Source organism: Heteronotia binoei, chromosome 5, assembly GCF_032191835.1.
Source record: "Heteronotia binoei isolate CCM8104 ecotype False Entrance Well chromosome 5, APGP_CSIRO_Hbin_v1, whole genome shotgun sequence".
NCBI classification, from domain to species: domain Eukaryota; kingdom Metazoa; phylum Chordata; class Lepidosauria; order Squamata; family Gekkonidae; genus Heteronotia; species Heteronotia binoei.
In genome coordinates this window covers 145,779,326-145,795,259 of record NC_083227.1, presented here as the reverse complement: position 1 = coordinate 145,795,259, position 15,934 = coordinate 145,779,326, and the positions used below count along the sequence as shown (strand labels likewise).

The 15,934-nt window shown below is 43.6% G+C and overlaps 1 protein-coding gene across 1 annotated transcript in view; it reads right to left on the bottom strand.

Moving 5' to 3' along the window:
• Positions 1–7,965: 7,965 nt before the first annotated feature.
• Positions 7,966–15,934, bottom strand: part of LOC132572062 (uncharacterized) — a 73,508-nt gene continuing 65,539 nt past the window's right edge. Inside the window, exons 15-16 of the mRNA XM_060238850.1 lie at positions 8,919–9,062; positions 7,966–7,982 (exon numbers count right to left, since the gene is read on the bottom strand). Coding sequence (XP_060094833.1) covers positions 7,966–7,982; positions 8,919–9,062 — 161 coding nt within the window. The remainder of the gene's footprint in view (positions 7,983–8,918; positions 9,063–15,934) is intronic.

Genomic DNA, 15,934 nt, shown 5'->3' with positions numbered 1-15,934 from the left:
CCCTGCACAATGCAGGAAATTCACAAATACCATCCCCTCCCTAAATTCACAAGATCCGCATTGCTGTCAGATGGCCATCCAGCCTCTGTTTAAAAACCTCCAAAGAAGGAGTGCCCACCACCTTCCAAGGAAGCCTGTTCCACTGAGGAACTGCTCTAACTGTCAGGAAGTTCTTCCTAATGTTGAGCCGGAAACTCATCTGATTTAATTTCAACCCATTGGTTCTGGTCCTACCTTCTGGGCCCACAGAAAACAATTCTGCACCCTCCTCTATATGACAGCCCTTCAAGTACTTGAAGATGGTGATCATATCACCTCTCAGCCACTTCCTCTCCAGGTTAAACATGCCCAGCTCCTTCAATCTTTCTTCGTAGGACTTGGTCTCCAGACCCCTCACCATCTCTGTTGCCCTCCTCTGGACCCGTTTCAGCTTTATATCCTCCTTAAAATGCGGAGGCCAAAACTGGACACAAACTTTCCATATTTCTTATAAACTGAAGATGGCCATTCACACATTAAAAAGTCCATGTGGATACATGTTTTGGGACTGTGGATCATCTTTTAAAAGGATCTAGAAAGGATCCAGGAAATTACAGACCATTTGGCTTAACATGTCTTCCAGGTATATTAGTAGAAACTTACTAAAAGCAGAATTATTACACAAATAGAGGAAGAAAACAAAAGGAAAGCCTACCTCACCAACCTCTGAAGTTCTTTGACAGGGTTAACAAGTATGAGGATAAGGGTGATCTAGTAGATACTATACACTTCCAAAAGCTTTTCACAAGGTACTGTACCAAAGTCTCCTGAATAAGCTTAGCAGTCATGGGATAAAAAAACAGTTCCTCTGAAGAGGACAGTCCCTCTTATGAATTAAAAACTTATTCAGTGATATGAATCAAAGAAAAAGAGCAAATGGACAGTTCTTGCAATGGAAGGAAGTGAACAGTGAAATTCTAGAGGGAACATTATTGGGTCCAGGTCTGTTTAATTTGTTCATAAATAATTTGGAACTGAGGTGAGCAGTACTGTGGCCAAATTTGCAGATGATACCAAATTATTCAGAAGGGTGAAAACTAAAAGATTGCAAAGAGGTCCAGAAGAATATACATTTCATGTGTGTGTATTAAATTCAGTGTAGGTAAGTACAAGGGGATGCTTCCATCAGCATCTGGGGATTGTATTATATATTGAAGAAAATGGAAAGTCAAGTATGTAATAAAAGTGAAAAAGTTTTGGGATTATTAGGAAAGGAATTGAAAATAAAATGGCTGATATTATAACTCTCTGAGAGTCAACAGAAGAGGAGGTGGGGGGGACTGGAGTTATACCCTGCCCTTCAATTGAAATCTCAGAGTGGCTTACAATCTCCTTCGCTTCCTCTCGCCACAAAAGACACCCTATGAGGTAGGTGGGGCTGAGAGAGCTTTCAGACAACTGCTCTTGAGAGAACAGCTCTGCAAGAACTGTGGCTGACACAAGATCACATAGCAGCTGCATGTGTAGGAGCGGGGATTCAAACCTGGTTCTCCCAGATTAGAGCCTGCACACTTAACCACTACACCAAACTGGCATTGTGTACTGTTCTGGTGCTAAATCAAGATGGGTAGCCATGTTAATCTGTCTGTAGCAGCAGAAAAGAATAAGAATCCAGTAGCACATAAAAGACTAACAAAATCTGTGGTAGGGTATGAGCTTTCATGAGTCATTCTTCAGATATCTGGTCTTTAAGTTGCTACTGGTTCTTACTCTTTTCTACTGTTCTGGTGCTATATCTCAAAAAGAATATCACGGAGCAAGAAGAAATGCAGAAACTGGCAACCAAGATGATTTAAGAGGTTGGAGCACCTTACCTATGAGGAAAGAGTTAAGAATATGGAAGGGGGCATGATAAAGGTATGGAGAGACTAAATAGAATTTTTTCTCACTCTCCCATAATACTAGAATTTGGGGGGCATCCGATGAAATTGATGAGCAACACATTCGAGAGAGAGAGAAAATTACTTTTGAATTCAGCAAGTAATTACAGGGAAATCAACTACCAGAGAACATAGTGATGACCACAAGCATAGTATCTCTCCCAATGGTGGGAACTGGCAAAAGAAGCTCTAACTCTTTCCTTCCTTCCCTGGGGGACAAAGAAAGGGAGAAGCTTCAACCACTAGAAGGAAGAGAGGCTTTGCTCAGTAGCTCTGCAGTGTGATTGATTGAGCCTGGCAAACTTAATCACTTAGCAGAGCTATAGAGCCAAACTCCTTCATTGGCTGAAGTTCCTCCTCCCTCCTCCTCCTTTTGGGAAAAGGGAGGGGGCAGAGGAAAAGAGCAGGGAGAGGCTGCTTTGTTGGCTGCCTTATTGGGGGAGAAATACAAAATGGCGACTGAAGAAAACTGGCAAGGAAGAACGAAGCAGACAACAGCCAATTACTGGAGGGCCTGATTGCAGCCTCTTGAGGCTGGATCTGGCCCATGGACTGTATGTTTGACACCTCTGTGTTAAACCATTTTCCCGTGCTGAAATGCCTAGGCCATTTTGGTACAGAGGGAAGGCTTAATCCAGCACCCCACCCCACACACTGTGGTCTAGAACTGAACTGGGGTCCCTTATCTGGGAACCAGTAGGAAACTTCAAGTGCTATCTGACTGCAAGTCCTCATGGCAGCCGAAGGGACTTTGTAAATGTGAATGTGCTCAAGCACCCTACTCAAACTAAGAATTTATCAAGTTTCTGAATGTTTGCGAGTCTGAGTCGGGAACAACAGGCGCAAGTCAGATGTAATGGTGACTGAGACAAAAATGCGGGGCCTTTGCCCATCTTTCACAGGCACTCAGCACCACCAGTGTTTGAGCTAGGAGGGAGTGCAGGCATCTGTGGACAGCTCCATGTTCCAGTAGTCACCTCCCACCCACACCGCAAATTGATACTAGGGTAGCTGAGCACTGGGATAGAGGCCATGACTACCTAGACTCCCTCCCAGTCTAATCACTGCCAGCATTTAGTGCCTCTCCGAGATACCTTCCTTCTTCCCTTCTGGCAGCTGAAGCAAAATTTCCTCACAATTTTCTTGCACCTCACTTTCTACTGCATAACACTTACAGTGCATATGAAAAATTAAGTACAAGGTCTTCTGAAATGTAATATACATTGCCACTAAAGTCCTGGAAATATTATCAGTTAAGCTAACAAATTTAACAGGAGGAAAAATCAATTGTCTTAAAAAATCATACCACTTCTTTCCGACTTTCAAACCACAGAATTTCAGCAGCCCTAAATCGACTGCAGGTAGAATTTGCATCTTCCCAGGATTTTTTAGAATCTTCTGAAAAATAGTAACAGTGCCTGTTCCAATAAATCCATTTATCCTTATCTGGGCATCTCTTGCTAACAGCACCTTTAAAAGCAAGGAACTATTAACCATTCATCACTAATATTGAACCAATGTACTCTCTGCAGTCACATATACTCTGTTCTTCAATCACTGATTTAGTTTTGTGAGTTTATTATCTAGTGTCTAAATCTGTCAACCCCCCTGATCACATTGAAAGGACAGCATAGAAATATTTTAAATAAATTTGATCTCAAAATGCACAACAAGTCTACAATGGTCAAGACAGGGGGAGAACACTAACAGATGCTTATGGAGAAAATGAGGATAATCACTTTAACTGACAAAGATTGTATACCTTTAAAACCAACAAAGTTTTATTCAAGGTATGATTTTTCGTATGTATGCACACTTATTCAGATAAAATGAAATGGAATAAAATCATTCAAACATAGACAGGGTTGAAAAGCAAATTAGTATATAACATGATAAAGACATTTTGAGACAAAACTGAAACAAGAAGCCATGGATCCAGTTAAGGGGGAACAACGAATGAAGCAATAAATACGTCAAAAAAGGAGATAACTGTGTAAGATAATCTTTTCTAATTGTGGGAAGTTAACAGAGATTCCTTTACGATGCCCCATTTGTCTCCCCGTGTGACCACAGCCAGTTTGCACTCTTAAACAACAAACTGCATGTATTTCAGCCCACAATATCTAATCCCCTCGTCTGATGAAGTGTGCTTAGAGAGCACACGAAAGCTTACATTCTGAATAAAACTTGGTTGGTCTTAAAGGTGCAACTTGACTCTTGTTTTGTTCAACTACCGAATATAGAAGCTTTTGTATTATGCTATGTCTTGGACTTCTGGAGCAACTTGATTGTAGTTACAATTAATAATCATATTATGGTAATATATTGTTAAAAAAGGAACTGTGATAACAGATTCACAGGCATTATGATTGCCAATGAGAATTTATTGTAGAAATTGAGACAGTAGAAATGTTTGTTAGTGAATTCAAGCTTTTTCCTTATTTCCTTTTCTCTTTTTCCCTTTTCCCCCTTGTACCCATTTATGAACCAATAAATATTATTGAAAACAGAGATTAATAAAATAAATGATTTGTGTGCAAAATATAATAAAAGACAAGACTTGTGAGGAGACAGAAAACAAAACACCTATTCTTTACCAGACTAGATAACACAATACTGCATAGTTACCAAGAGTTTGAGCAGGCAGGCAGAATGACAGTTCATAAAGGGGTCCAAAGCTAGGCACAGGTTCTTGATGACTAGCTACCATTGACATGATGGAGTGTCAGAGAGCAATGGTCTATGGACAAACTTAGCCTCTGGACAAGACCAGCCTCTCAATGGTCACAGCATAGCTAAATTTATGCAAGGGTCTGATTAGCCTCTGGGCCCTTAGAAACCAATCACCTTTAAGACCAACCAAGTTTTATTCAGAACGCAAGCTTTTGTGTGCTCTCTAAGCACACTTCATCAGACGAGGGGATCAGGTATTTTGGGGCTGAAATACATGCAGTTTGTTGTTTAAGAATGCAAACTGGCTATGGTCACACGGTAAAACAGTGTGGCTTGGCCATTTGGTCTGGATAGCCATAAAAGGTAATAAAGTTCCCTGCCATTTTTAAAAGTTTAGCTGATGAAATCTCTTCCTTAGTTGCTAGGGGAACACAAAGATCACATGACTAGAAATAGCCTGGGTTCCCACATCCTCAGAGAACTAAGTTCAGCTGAAGGAATCACTTAAGAAATGAGGAAGACTAGATGGTTGCTGGGTACCACCTCTCACAGGTGCAACCATTATCACAAGGACACATTCCAATCCAATTAGCTTTGTGAATACAGACAGCTGTTTTTGCAGTCAAGAGGCCTAGCTAAGAATCTTAAAGGAAGCCTCTTGACCAAAGTTAGAGTCAGACTGCAGAACCAAAGTCTGTTTGAACCCAAAAATCCATTACAAGAACATACTACAGCAGTTGCTGTATGATGCCATATTAACCCAACATGCATATGGGGAAGAATGAAACACAAGTACAGTGTGAATAATAACAGACACTGCTGGATGAACACACATGACCTCTCTTTCCTTGCAATCACTTCTGCCATGAAGCAGCTCAAACAGAAAACTGCCGGCGGAGCTCTAGCACAACTCCCTAAAAAAACCTGAACTTCTGGGATTCAACTGAAACTTATTATTGACTGTTATTGTTTATACATAGAGTGGTAATTCTCTATCTCTATGCTGCAATCATTTGCTTTGAACAATATCAGAAAACTAGTTTAATTTTATATTTAAAATAATTGCCATAACTGCAATAGGACTGCACCACCTTGGTTCCCAGTGACCATTCACTGCACTTTCCAGCTCTGTAATTAGGAACCTAAATAACTGCAGAGAGCAGATCTATGAACTCCTGTCCCTACAAAGAGAAGGGAGCCAGTTCTGTCCTCTTGATGTAACCGCAACCTTCTGTAAATAATTGGTTATCCTGGAGATGCAGCAACCTGTGGTCACATGATTCCTGAGGGATTGGCAAGGATGGGTGGTATAATGCACCCCTTGAGCCCCAGAACTTGGAATACTGTTGACTGGACTGAGTTTCAGGTTACAACAGTTGCTGAGATGATTGTTGGGGTTCTCGAGGACTGGTATTTTTTGGCTTCAGAACCAGAGTGTTTGGTTGATGGAGGATGACTCTAAGGTTCAGAAAGGTAGCTGTAGCAAGACCTGGTAGCTGTAGCAAGACTTAAATCTGAGTCGGATTGAGATGACAAGCAAGGAGGTCCTACAATTGATAGACGAATTAAAAATTAACAAGTCGCCAGGTCCAGATGGCATACATCCAAGAGTTCTGAAAGAACTCAAAGGTGAACTTGTGGATCTCCTGACAAAAATATATAATCTTTCATTGAAATCTGCCTCTGTTTCTGAGGACTGGAAGGTAGCAAATGTCACCTCCATCTTTAAAAAGGGTTCCAGAGGAGATCTGGAAAATTACAGGCCAGTCAGTCTGACTTCAATACCGGGAGAGTTGGTAGAAACCATTATCAAGGACAGAATGAATAGGCACATTGATGAACACAAATTATTGAGGAAGACTCAGCATGGGTTCTGAAAGGGAAGATCTTGCCTCACTAACCTGTTACAGTTCTTTGAAGGGGTGAACAAGCATGTGGACAAAGGGGTCCCAATAGATGTTGTTTACCTTGACTTCCAGAAAGCTTTTGATAAAGTTCCTCATCAAAGGCTCCTTAGTAAGCTGGAGAGTCATGGAGTAAAAGGACAAGCCCTCTTGTGGATCAAAAACTGGCTAATCAATAGGGAACAGAGAGTGAGTATAAATAGGCAATCTTCACAGTGGAAGATAGTAAGCAGTGGGGTGCCACAGGGCTCAGTACTGGGTCTTTAACTTGTTCATTAATGATTTGGAGTTGAGAGTAGGCAGTGAAGTGGTTAATTTTGCAGCTGACACTAAATTGTTCAGGGTGGTGAGAACCAGAGAGGATTGTGAGGCACTCCAAAGGGATCTGCTGAGGCTGGGTGAGTGGGCGTCAACATGGCAGATGAGGTCCAATGTGGACAAGTGCAAAGTAATGCACATTGGGGCCAAGAATCCCAGCTACAAATACAAGTTGATGGGGTGTGAACTGGCAGAGACTGACCAAGAGAGATCTTGGGATCGTTGTAGATAACTCACTGAAAAAGTCAAGACAGTGTGCGTTTGCAATAAAAAAGGCCAACGCCATGCTGGGAATTATTAGGAAGGGAACTGAAAACAAATCAGCCAGTATCATAATGCCCCTGTATAAATCGATGCTGCGGTCTCATTTGGAATACTGTGTACAATTCTAGTCACTGCACCTCAAAAAGGATATTATAGCATTGGAAAAGTCCAGAAAAGGGCAACTAGAATGATTAAAGGTTTGGAACACTTTCCCTATGAACAAAGTTTAAAATACTTGGGGCTCTTTATTTTGGAGAAACGTCGACTGCGGGGTGACATGATAGAGGTTTATAAGATTATGCATGGGATGGAGAAAGTAGAGAAAGAAGTACTTTTCTCCCTTTCTCACAATACAAGAACTCGTGGGCATTCAATGAAATTGCTGAGCAGTAGGGTTAGAACTGATAAAAGGAAGTACTTCTTCACCCAAAGGGTGATTAACATGTGGAATTCACTGCCACAGGACGTGGTGGAGGCTACAAGCATAGGCAGCTTCAAGAGTGGTTTGGATAAAAATATGGAGCAGAGGTCCATCAGTGGCTATTAGCCACAGCATATTATTGGAATTGTCTGGGGCAGTGATGCTCTGTATTCTTGGCGCTTGGGGAGGGGGGCAAAGTGGAAGGGTTTCTAGCCCCACTTGTGAACCTCCTTTTTTTTTTTGGCCACTGTGTGACACACTGAATGGGTCATTGGCCTGATCCAACATGGCTTCTCTTATATTCTTGTATCAAAGAACAATCCCAGCAACTGTCAGGGATGGCTTGTGGACCAGAAAGATGAACAATGATATTGTGGACAGACATGGTATAGTAACAAGGAGCTCCCAATATTCCATTAATTAGATCCCTGCCTTGGTACTGAGAATCTTGGTATGGTACCAATCTCTAAAACAGTTCCAAGCCTGAGAAAGAAGTCAGGAGAAATCAGGTTGTTGTAAACAAAGATGTGGAGACCTGTATCAAAATGAATGGACCAAAATAAAATCCGTTCCTGCAGTGGGGGTGAGCAAACTGAGAGCACAAATTATTTCTTCAGAGGCATCTTCAAGTCTGGGGAATCATACTTCTTGTCACCTATACAAACCTAACAATCAAGACCTGAGAATGACTGCTAACAGTAGGACATTTTGGAGAATGTTAATTCATAGGGTTGCCGTAAGTTGGAAGTAACTTGACAGCACTTAACACACATACAGTGCTTAAAATCACAAAGGTTTCATACGGTTTTTAAAACTACTTTCTGGGGGAAACATAGCAGGAGTTTCAGGTTTGGGAGACTGATCCCTTAGATGTTTTAGGTCCTTCAACTGGAAATATTGTACAAACTGTGACAAGTGTACATAAATAAATGGCAGTCATTTTAAAAGGGTCACAGAAAAATTAAACACTAAGGGGACATGTGTATAGATTTTATAAATAATGGTAGAAGCCTCAAAGGTAAGACAGGGTACCTGGCGTGCTTAGTAGTACCATGGAATAAACATACTGGATGTATCAAAACTGTTGTGTAACAGTGAAACATAGTGAAATCTAGTTCTTCTTAGTACTGCCTTATATGTTACACATCCCTCCCTGGTATTATGATCAACAACCTGATAGCAGGGCTTGGGAGATCATCAGAGAAGGGACAGATGGAGTACAAAGAGAAAGCACTTTATACTCCTGAAAAGTGCTAAGTTCCTGAGTCCAATTCCAGATCAAGCTGAGAGGAGTGTCCTACATTGCTATTAGAAATACCCTGAACATTAAGCAGTGCTTTAGAGTATTGTCAGCAAAGGACAAAAGGCAGCAAATCCTTAACATAAATTAAACTTCGCAAGTTATTTTCTAAAACTTACTTTTTGCACAAAGCTCTACAGTGTATGGCAGAAAGCAGGAGGATTTTTCATCACAGAAGCCAGTCAACATGTTGCAACGGGCACTTTCGCTACATTCTGGGCACTCTTCTGCACATGCATATCCATGACGTCCTGGCTTGCAACCTAGAGTGCATAAAAGAAACTTATTAGCATCCAAATAGGCTTGGACATAACATGGTTGCACTTACCTGTTAACCGTTACTCATCAAGCGATCTTCTGTGCAGGTACACATGGGATCATTTATGTGCAATTCAGCCACAGAAGTAAAATTTCTCAAGTTATTTAGCTCTTTCTAATGTTGCTGGAGCACTCCCCCTCCCCTCTGGTATGCATTGGCATTTTTCTGCCCAAACCGGTATGTGACAGAGGTGGGGAGAATGCTCCTCCCTCAGTCCTCCCTTAACTACCATGGAGAAGGACCCTCCTAGTGGAGGATCCCACAGTGGGGAAGGATGTATGTCTGCCCAGAACACCACTTGGTGAACAACAGTTACAGGTAAGTGCAACCATGTTTTCATTTTCATGGCTTCTGTGCAGTTCCACATGGAAGAATAGTAAGCTCATTTATTCCAGGGGGAGAGTGTGGGGACCTTAGCAACACAATGACTGCAATGCTGTTTTCCCCACAGCCACATCACTCCTGGTGTCAACATCAACAGCATAGTGTTTCATAAATGTCAAGGCCAAAAACAACTTAGCCACTTTACAGATGTTCACCAGCAGGTAGGGTTGCCAAGTCCAATTCAAGAAATATCTGGGGACTTTGGGGGTGGAGCCAGGAGACATTGGGGGCGGAGCCAGGAGCAAGGGTGTGACAAGCATAATTGAAATTCAAGGGAGTTCTGGCCATCACATTTAAAGGGACCACACATCTTTTAAATCCCTTTCCTCCATAGGAAATAATGAAGGATAGGGGCACCTTTGGGGGCTCATAGAATTGGACCCCCCGGTCCAATCTTTTTGAAACTTGGGGGGTATTTTGGGGAGAGGTACTGGATGCTATGCTGCAAATGTGGTGCCTCTACCTAAAAAAACAGGCCCCCCCAGAGCCCCAGATATCCGCAGATCAATTCTCCATTATTTTCTATGAGAATAAGTCTCCATAGGGAATAATAGAGTTCCCTTCCCTCCCCCCGCTTTCTCTCTCTCACTCACACACGTGCTTAACTGTCTCTGGTGCCTCCACAATGAGGTCTGGAAAGTACAAGGCTACGCTGCTCTCTTTTGCACACACACTCACTTGTCTGAAACGAAAGCAAAACAAATGGAGGGGCTGCACTCTGATGTGGTCTGCTGTTGCTAACCCTTCCCCATGAAGTACTTCCTTCTCCAATTTAAAGGAACACACACATTTTAAAAACGGACCTGTTTGCAGTTCCTGCCCGAGATCTAGAGGTACATGGTGGCTGTGGGGGAAGCCTGTAAAACCGGGGGATCCCCCACTGGGACCTGGGGATTGGGAAGCCTACCAGCAGGCCATTCCCCACAAATGCTGCAGAGGAAGCCTGGGTCCTTGCTTAATAGCTGAGACCATCCATCTCCCTACTCCCACCTTCAAAGTAATATCCAGGACTTCTGCAAGGTGGGCCTAGGGCCCACTCACATTCCCCTCTGCCTCACTGCCTGTTACTCTCTGCAAGACTGTTACCTTAACTGCAAGCTGCTCAGTTCCCCTAAGATGAGTTCAGCCAGGGCTTTCAGATCGCATTTATGGGCCCTAGGATTCCTATTGATTCAGGAAATTTAAAATTAACCTGTCAAATGCCCAAGGTAGCTGCAGCTAATGTTGCCAAAGGATGCACTGCCAGTAGAGTCACGGGCTGCTCCAGCAATTCTTCCAAACCAAATAGTATCCCTGCTGGAATAGTTCCTAGAAAGGCCCGTGAGGAACTGAAACTAATCTACCACCTATCCTACCCTAAAGAGTCATCTGTCACCAAGGCTATCCATCTAGATTTGTTCAATCCATTATGCATTTTTCAACTGTGCCATTGGCTTGGTATGGTCCTGCAGCCCTGGGACTCTTATGCACAAATGGGATGTGCAATCAGCCTTCCAGATGCTGCCAATACACCCTAGCAGTTGTTGCCTGCTGGGCTTCAAGTTCAAGGGCAAATGGTACATGGACAAAGCCATACTCATGAGCCACTGAGCAGCCTTTCAGACCCTAAGCCAGTGATGGCGAACCTTTTAGAGACCGAGTGTCCAAACTGCAACTCAAAACCCACTTATTTATTGCAAAAGTGCCAACATGGCAATTTAACCTGAATACTTGAGGTTTTAAGTTTAGAAAAAACAACTCATAGTGAAATTAACAAACTGAAAGAACATTTGCTCTGGATAGCATTTGCTTAGGAAACCAACAAAATAGTAACATGTCAGAATGGGAGAATGATGGTGAGAGTGTCATAAGGCAATAAATGAAGGCTGTTCATTGCTCTGTTGCTTGCAAGTCTGGGTTAAACTGAGAACATGCCTTTCCCAGAGGTGTTCCTGTCCACCTAATTTGCTTTTGAACATGTAACATACATTATAAACATCATTCTAGTTTGCCATTAGGAAAAAAGACTACATTAAAATAAAGTGCGTTTAGTAGGAGCTGGTGGTTAGGGTATCCAAATCAGATCTGGGAGATCCTGATTCATATGCCCACTCTGCCCTGGCAGCTTGCTGGGAAACCTTGGACCAGTAATATACTCTGAGTTAACCCACCTCATAGGTTCATTGTGAGGATAAAAGAGAAGGGGAGAGTGTGTCAAACCACTTCAATGTCCTTTTGGGGGAGGAAGGCAGGGGATACATGATGTTAGACAATAAATTAAGTTGATTAAAGGAGTCCACTGATTTATATGGCTAAATCTGAGTCCAGCAGCACCTTAGAGAACAAGATTTTTGAGAATCAAAGCTCCTTTTATCTCATCGAGAGAGCTCTAATGCTGGAAAGCATCTGTCCCCTCCCCCAAATCTTGTTGGTTTCTAAGGTGCTCCTGGGCTTGAATCCAGTTGTTCTACTATGGACCAGCATGGCTACCCTTGGAAACTTCAGGGATAGTCTGAATTGTATTAACTAGAAAGTCTGATGTGAGAAAGGAGAGCCAGTTTGGTGTAGAGGTTAAGTGTGTGGACTCTTATCTGGGAGAACCAGGTTTGATTCCCCACTCCTCCACTTTCAGCTGCTGGAATGGCCTTGGGTCAGCCATAGCTATCACAGAGCTGTCCTTGAAAGGGCAGCTTCTGGAAGAGCTTCTCTCAGCCCCACCTACCTCACAGGGTAAGGGAGGAAGATAAAGGAGATTGAGCTGCTCTGAGACCCTGAGATTCAGAGTGAAGGGTGGTATATAAATCTAATATCTTCTTCTTTCTTTAAACTAAAACTGCAATCCTGTGCATGTGTAGAGAGTAGGTGCCACAGTGCTCACTGTAGATAACTTCCGAGTAACTATGGAGAGCAAGCCCAATGAGGAAACGCTAAGGGGCTTGGGGATATTCAGTCTGGAGAAGAGGAGGCTGAGGGGGGAGACATTGTTCTTTTGAAGTATTAGAAGAGCTGCCACTTAGAGGAGGGCAGGGAGCTGTTCCTGCTGGCAGCAGAGGAGAGGACTGGCACAGGAAAAACTTTTTAACAGTAAGAGCTAAAGGTGAAAGTGATTGATTGATTGATTGATTGATTGAGAGTAATTGTTGATGATTGCTTAGGAGTGGTCTGCTCCACCCTCTTTGCATTTTAAGCTGCGCCTTGCCAAAGGCTGAGCACATCTCAGAGAGGCCTGAGAGGAACAGAGCAGAGCAGCTCTGATAAGCTGAGACAGCTGGAGAAGTTGCTAAGAATTTCTGCGTTTTGAAAGACTTCATTCTGAGGCTTGGGTGACTGCTGAAAAGGCTGAGTTGTGATAGCTGGGGAACTGCTGTACGTTTGGGTGAGTGGGCTAAAGGTGAAAGTGATTGATTGATTGATTGAGAGTAATTGTTGATGATTGCTTAGGAGTGGTCTGCTCCAACCTCTTTGCATTTTAAGCTGCGCCTTGCCAAAGGCTGAGCACATCTCAGAGAGGCCTGAGAGGAACAGAGCAGAGCAGCTCTGATAAGCTGAGACAGCTGGAGAAGTTGCTAAGAATTTCTGCGTTTTGAAAGACTTCATTCTGAGGCTTGGGTGACTGCTGAAAAGGCTGAGTTGTGATAGCTGGGGAACTGCTGTACGTTTGGGTGAGTGGGCTAAAGGTGAAAGTGATTGATTGATTGATTGAGAGTAATTGTTGATGATTGCTTAGGAGTGGTCTGCTCCACCCTCTTTGCATTTTAAGCTGCGCCTTGCCAAAGGGCGAGAGCTAAAGGGCTCTTGGCCTGTGGCTCTTTGCCTGGGGGCTTCCTAAGGACCAGGAACCCAGATCCCTGATTTTCTTGTTCTCCCAATAAGGTAAGTTGACCTTCCAGAAGGGGAGCCACGTAAACAACAGCATTTAAAGAGGACTGTATATTTAATATATATATCATGAAGGTAGAATGCCAGCAGGGGGGTGGGGGCTTTCCAGTGTTTTGCACTGAGTGTCACATGTATGACTATCTGCCCACAGGACAGAAGTCTTGGGTGGGTGCTCGATGCAAGGAGCTCCTGGTCCTCAGGGAACGAGTTCGTACCCTTGAGGCCGAGGTGACTGCCCTGGAGAAGCAGAGACGGTCAGTTAGGCAATTGGGGAAGACTCTTGGGGGCGTATTAGATGAGCCCCACTCTGAATGTGGCAGCCCCGTTGCTGCCAGAGAGCGTGAGGGTCTAGAGGGAACAGGGCACCTTGCTGAGGATAAGGGGAATGCGCCCTCAGAAGGGACCTCTTCTTCGGTTGGTGAGCGGGTATCCTTTCGCGCCAAGGAACCATCCCTGGGCAGGGAGAGAGGGGGGGTCTTGGTAGTTGGTGATTCGATCCTTAGGCAAGTAGACAGCTGGGTGGCGAAACCGCGTATTGACCGTATGGTGACTTGCCTGCCTGGTGCGAAGGTAGCGGACATTACGCGTGTAGTAGATAGGCTGATAGACAGTGCTGGGGAGGAGCCTGTGGTCATGGTGCATGTTGGCACCAACGATGTGGGGAAATGCAGTCGTGAGGTCCTGGAGGAGAAATTTAGGCTGCTAGGTGGGAGACTTAAGGCCAGGACCTCCAAGGTGGCCTTCTCGGAAGTGCTACCTGTTCCACGTGCAGGGCAGGAGAGACAGGCGCAAATTAGAAGTCTCAATGTGTGGATGAGACGATGGTGTAAGGAGGAAGGGTTTAAGTTTGTTAGGCACTGGGATGCTTTCTGGAACAAGCCGGAGCTGTACAAAAGAGACGGTCTCCACTTGTCTCCGGATGGAACCAGGCTGCTGGTGCTTAAAATCAAAAAGGTGGCAGAGCAGTTTTTAAACTAAATCTTGGGGGAAAGCCGACAGGAGATGGAATGTCTCTGGTTCGGGAGGACTCGTCTCAAAGAGATGAAGGGTTGGCTTCTATTTTTCTACCGAGTAACGGATCAGAGTTGTCCACTGTGATGGTGACAAACAGTATGGACTGTCTGCTAGAGTCTCGAGGCGGCAGGAGAGAGGTGGCGGGCCTAGCTTGCTTGGGAAATTATAAATGTTTGTATGCAAATGCTAGAAGTGTCCGAAGTAAAATTGGTGAATTGGAATGTTTAGTGTTGGGAGAAAACATAGACATTGTGGGAATTTCAGAAACTTGGTGGAATGAGGAGAATCAGTGGGACACGGTGATTCCTGGATATAAGTTATATCGGAAGGATAGGGAGGGAAGGGTTGGAGGTGGGGTGGCTCTGTATGTCAGAGAGGATATACGGTCCAGTAAGACTGAGGTCAGAGAATTAGATTCCCTTTTAGAAATGCTTTGGGTTGAAATAGAGGGCCCAAAAGGAAATTTAACTATGGGAGTTTGTTATCGCCCACCAAATCAAAAGAGAGAGGACGATTATAATATGATGGAGGGATTAAAGATAGCGGCTAAACGTAAAAACTGTGTCGTAATAGGTGATTTTAACTACCCGCAGATTGATTGGGTCAATATGTGTTCTGGTCGAGAGAAAGAGATTGAGTTTCTTGATGCTCTCAATGACTGTGCTATGGAGCAGATGGTCTCAGAACCTACCAGGGGTGGGGCGATCCTGGATCTGGTCCTAAGTAATGCCCAAGACTTGGTGAGAGACGTAAAAATGATTGCGCCGCTTGGGAACAGTGACCATAATGTTATTGATTTCACCATTTGTATAAATAGGGAGTTGCCCAAAAAGACCGCCACAACCACATTTAACTTTAAAAGGGGTAAATTCTCTGAGATGAGGAGGCATGTGAGGAGGAAACTGAAAGGAAAGGTAAATACGGTCAAAACCCTTGGGGAAGCTTGGAGACTATTTAAAACTATAATCCTAGAAGCTCAGATAAAATACATACCACAAGTTAGGAAAGGCACAAACAGGTATAAGAAGAGGCCAGCATGGTTAACAAACAAAGTAATGGAAGCTGTAAAAGGTAAGAAGGACTCCTTTAAGCGGTGGAAAACCAGTCCAAGTGAGATTAATAAAAGGGAACACAGGCAGTGGCAAATCAAATGCAAGACTGTGATCAGGCAGGCAAAAAGGGACTATGAGGAGCATATTGCAAAAAACATAAAGACCAACAATAAAAATTTCTTCAAATATATTAGAAGTAGGAAACCAGCCAGGGAAGCAGTGGGGCCCTTGGATGACCATGGGGTAAAAGGATTACTGAAGGAGGATGGGGAAATGGCTGAGAAGCTGAATGCATTTTTTGCCTCCGTCTTCACCGTGGAAGATGAGAAGTGTTTGCCCGCCCCAGAACCACTAATATTGGAAGGGGTGTTGAAAGACCTGAGTCAGATTGAGGTGACAAAAGAGGAGGTCCTACAACTGATAGACAAATTAAAAACTAATAAGTCACCGGGTCCGGATGGCATACATCCGAGAGTTCTGAAAGAACTCAAAGTTGAACTTGTGGATC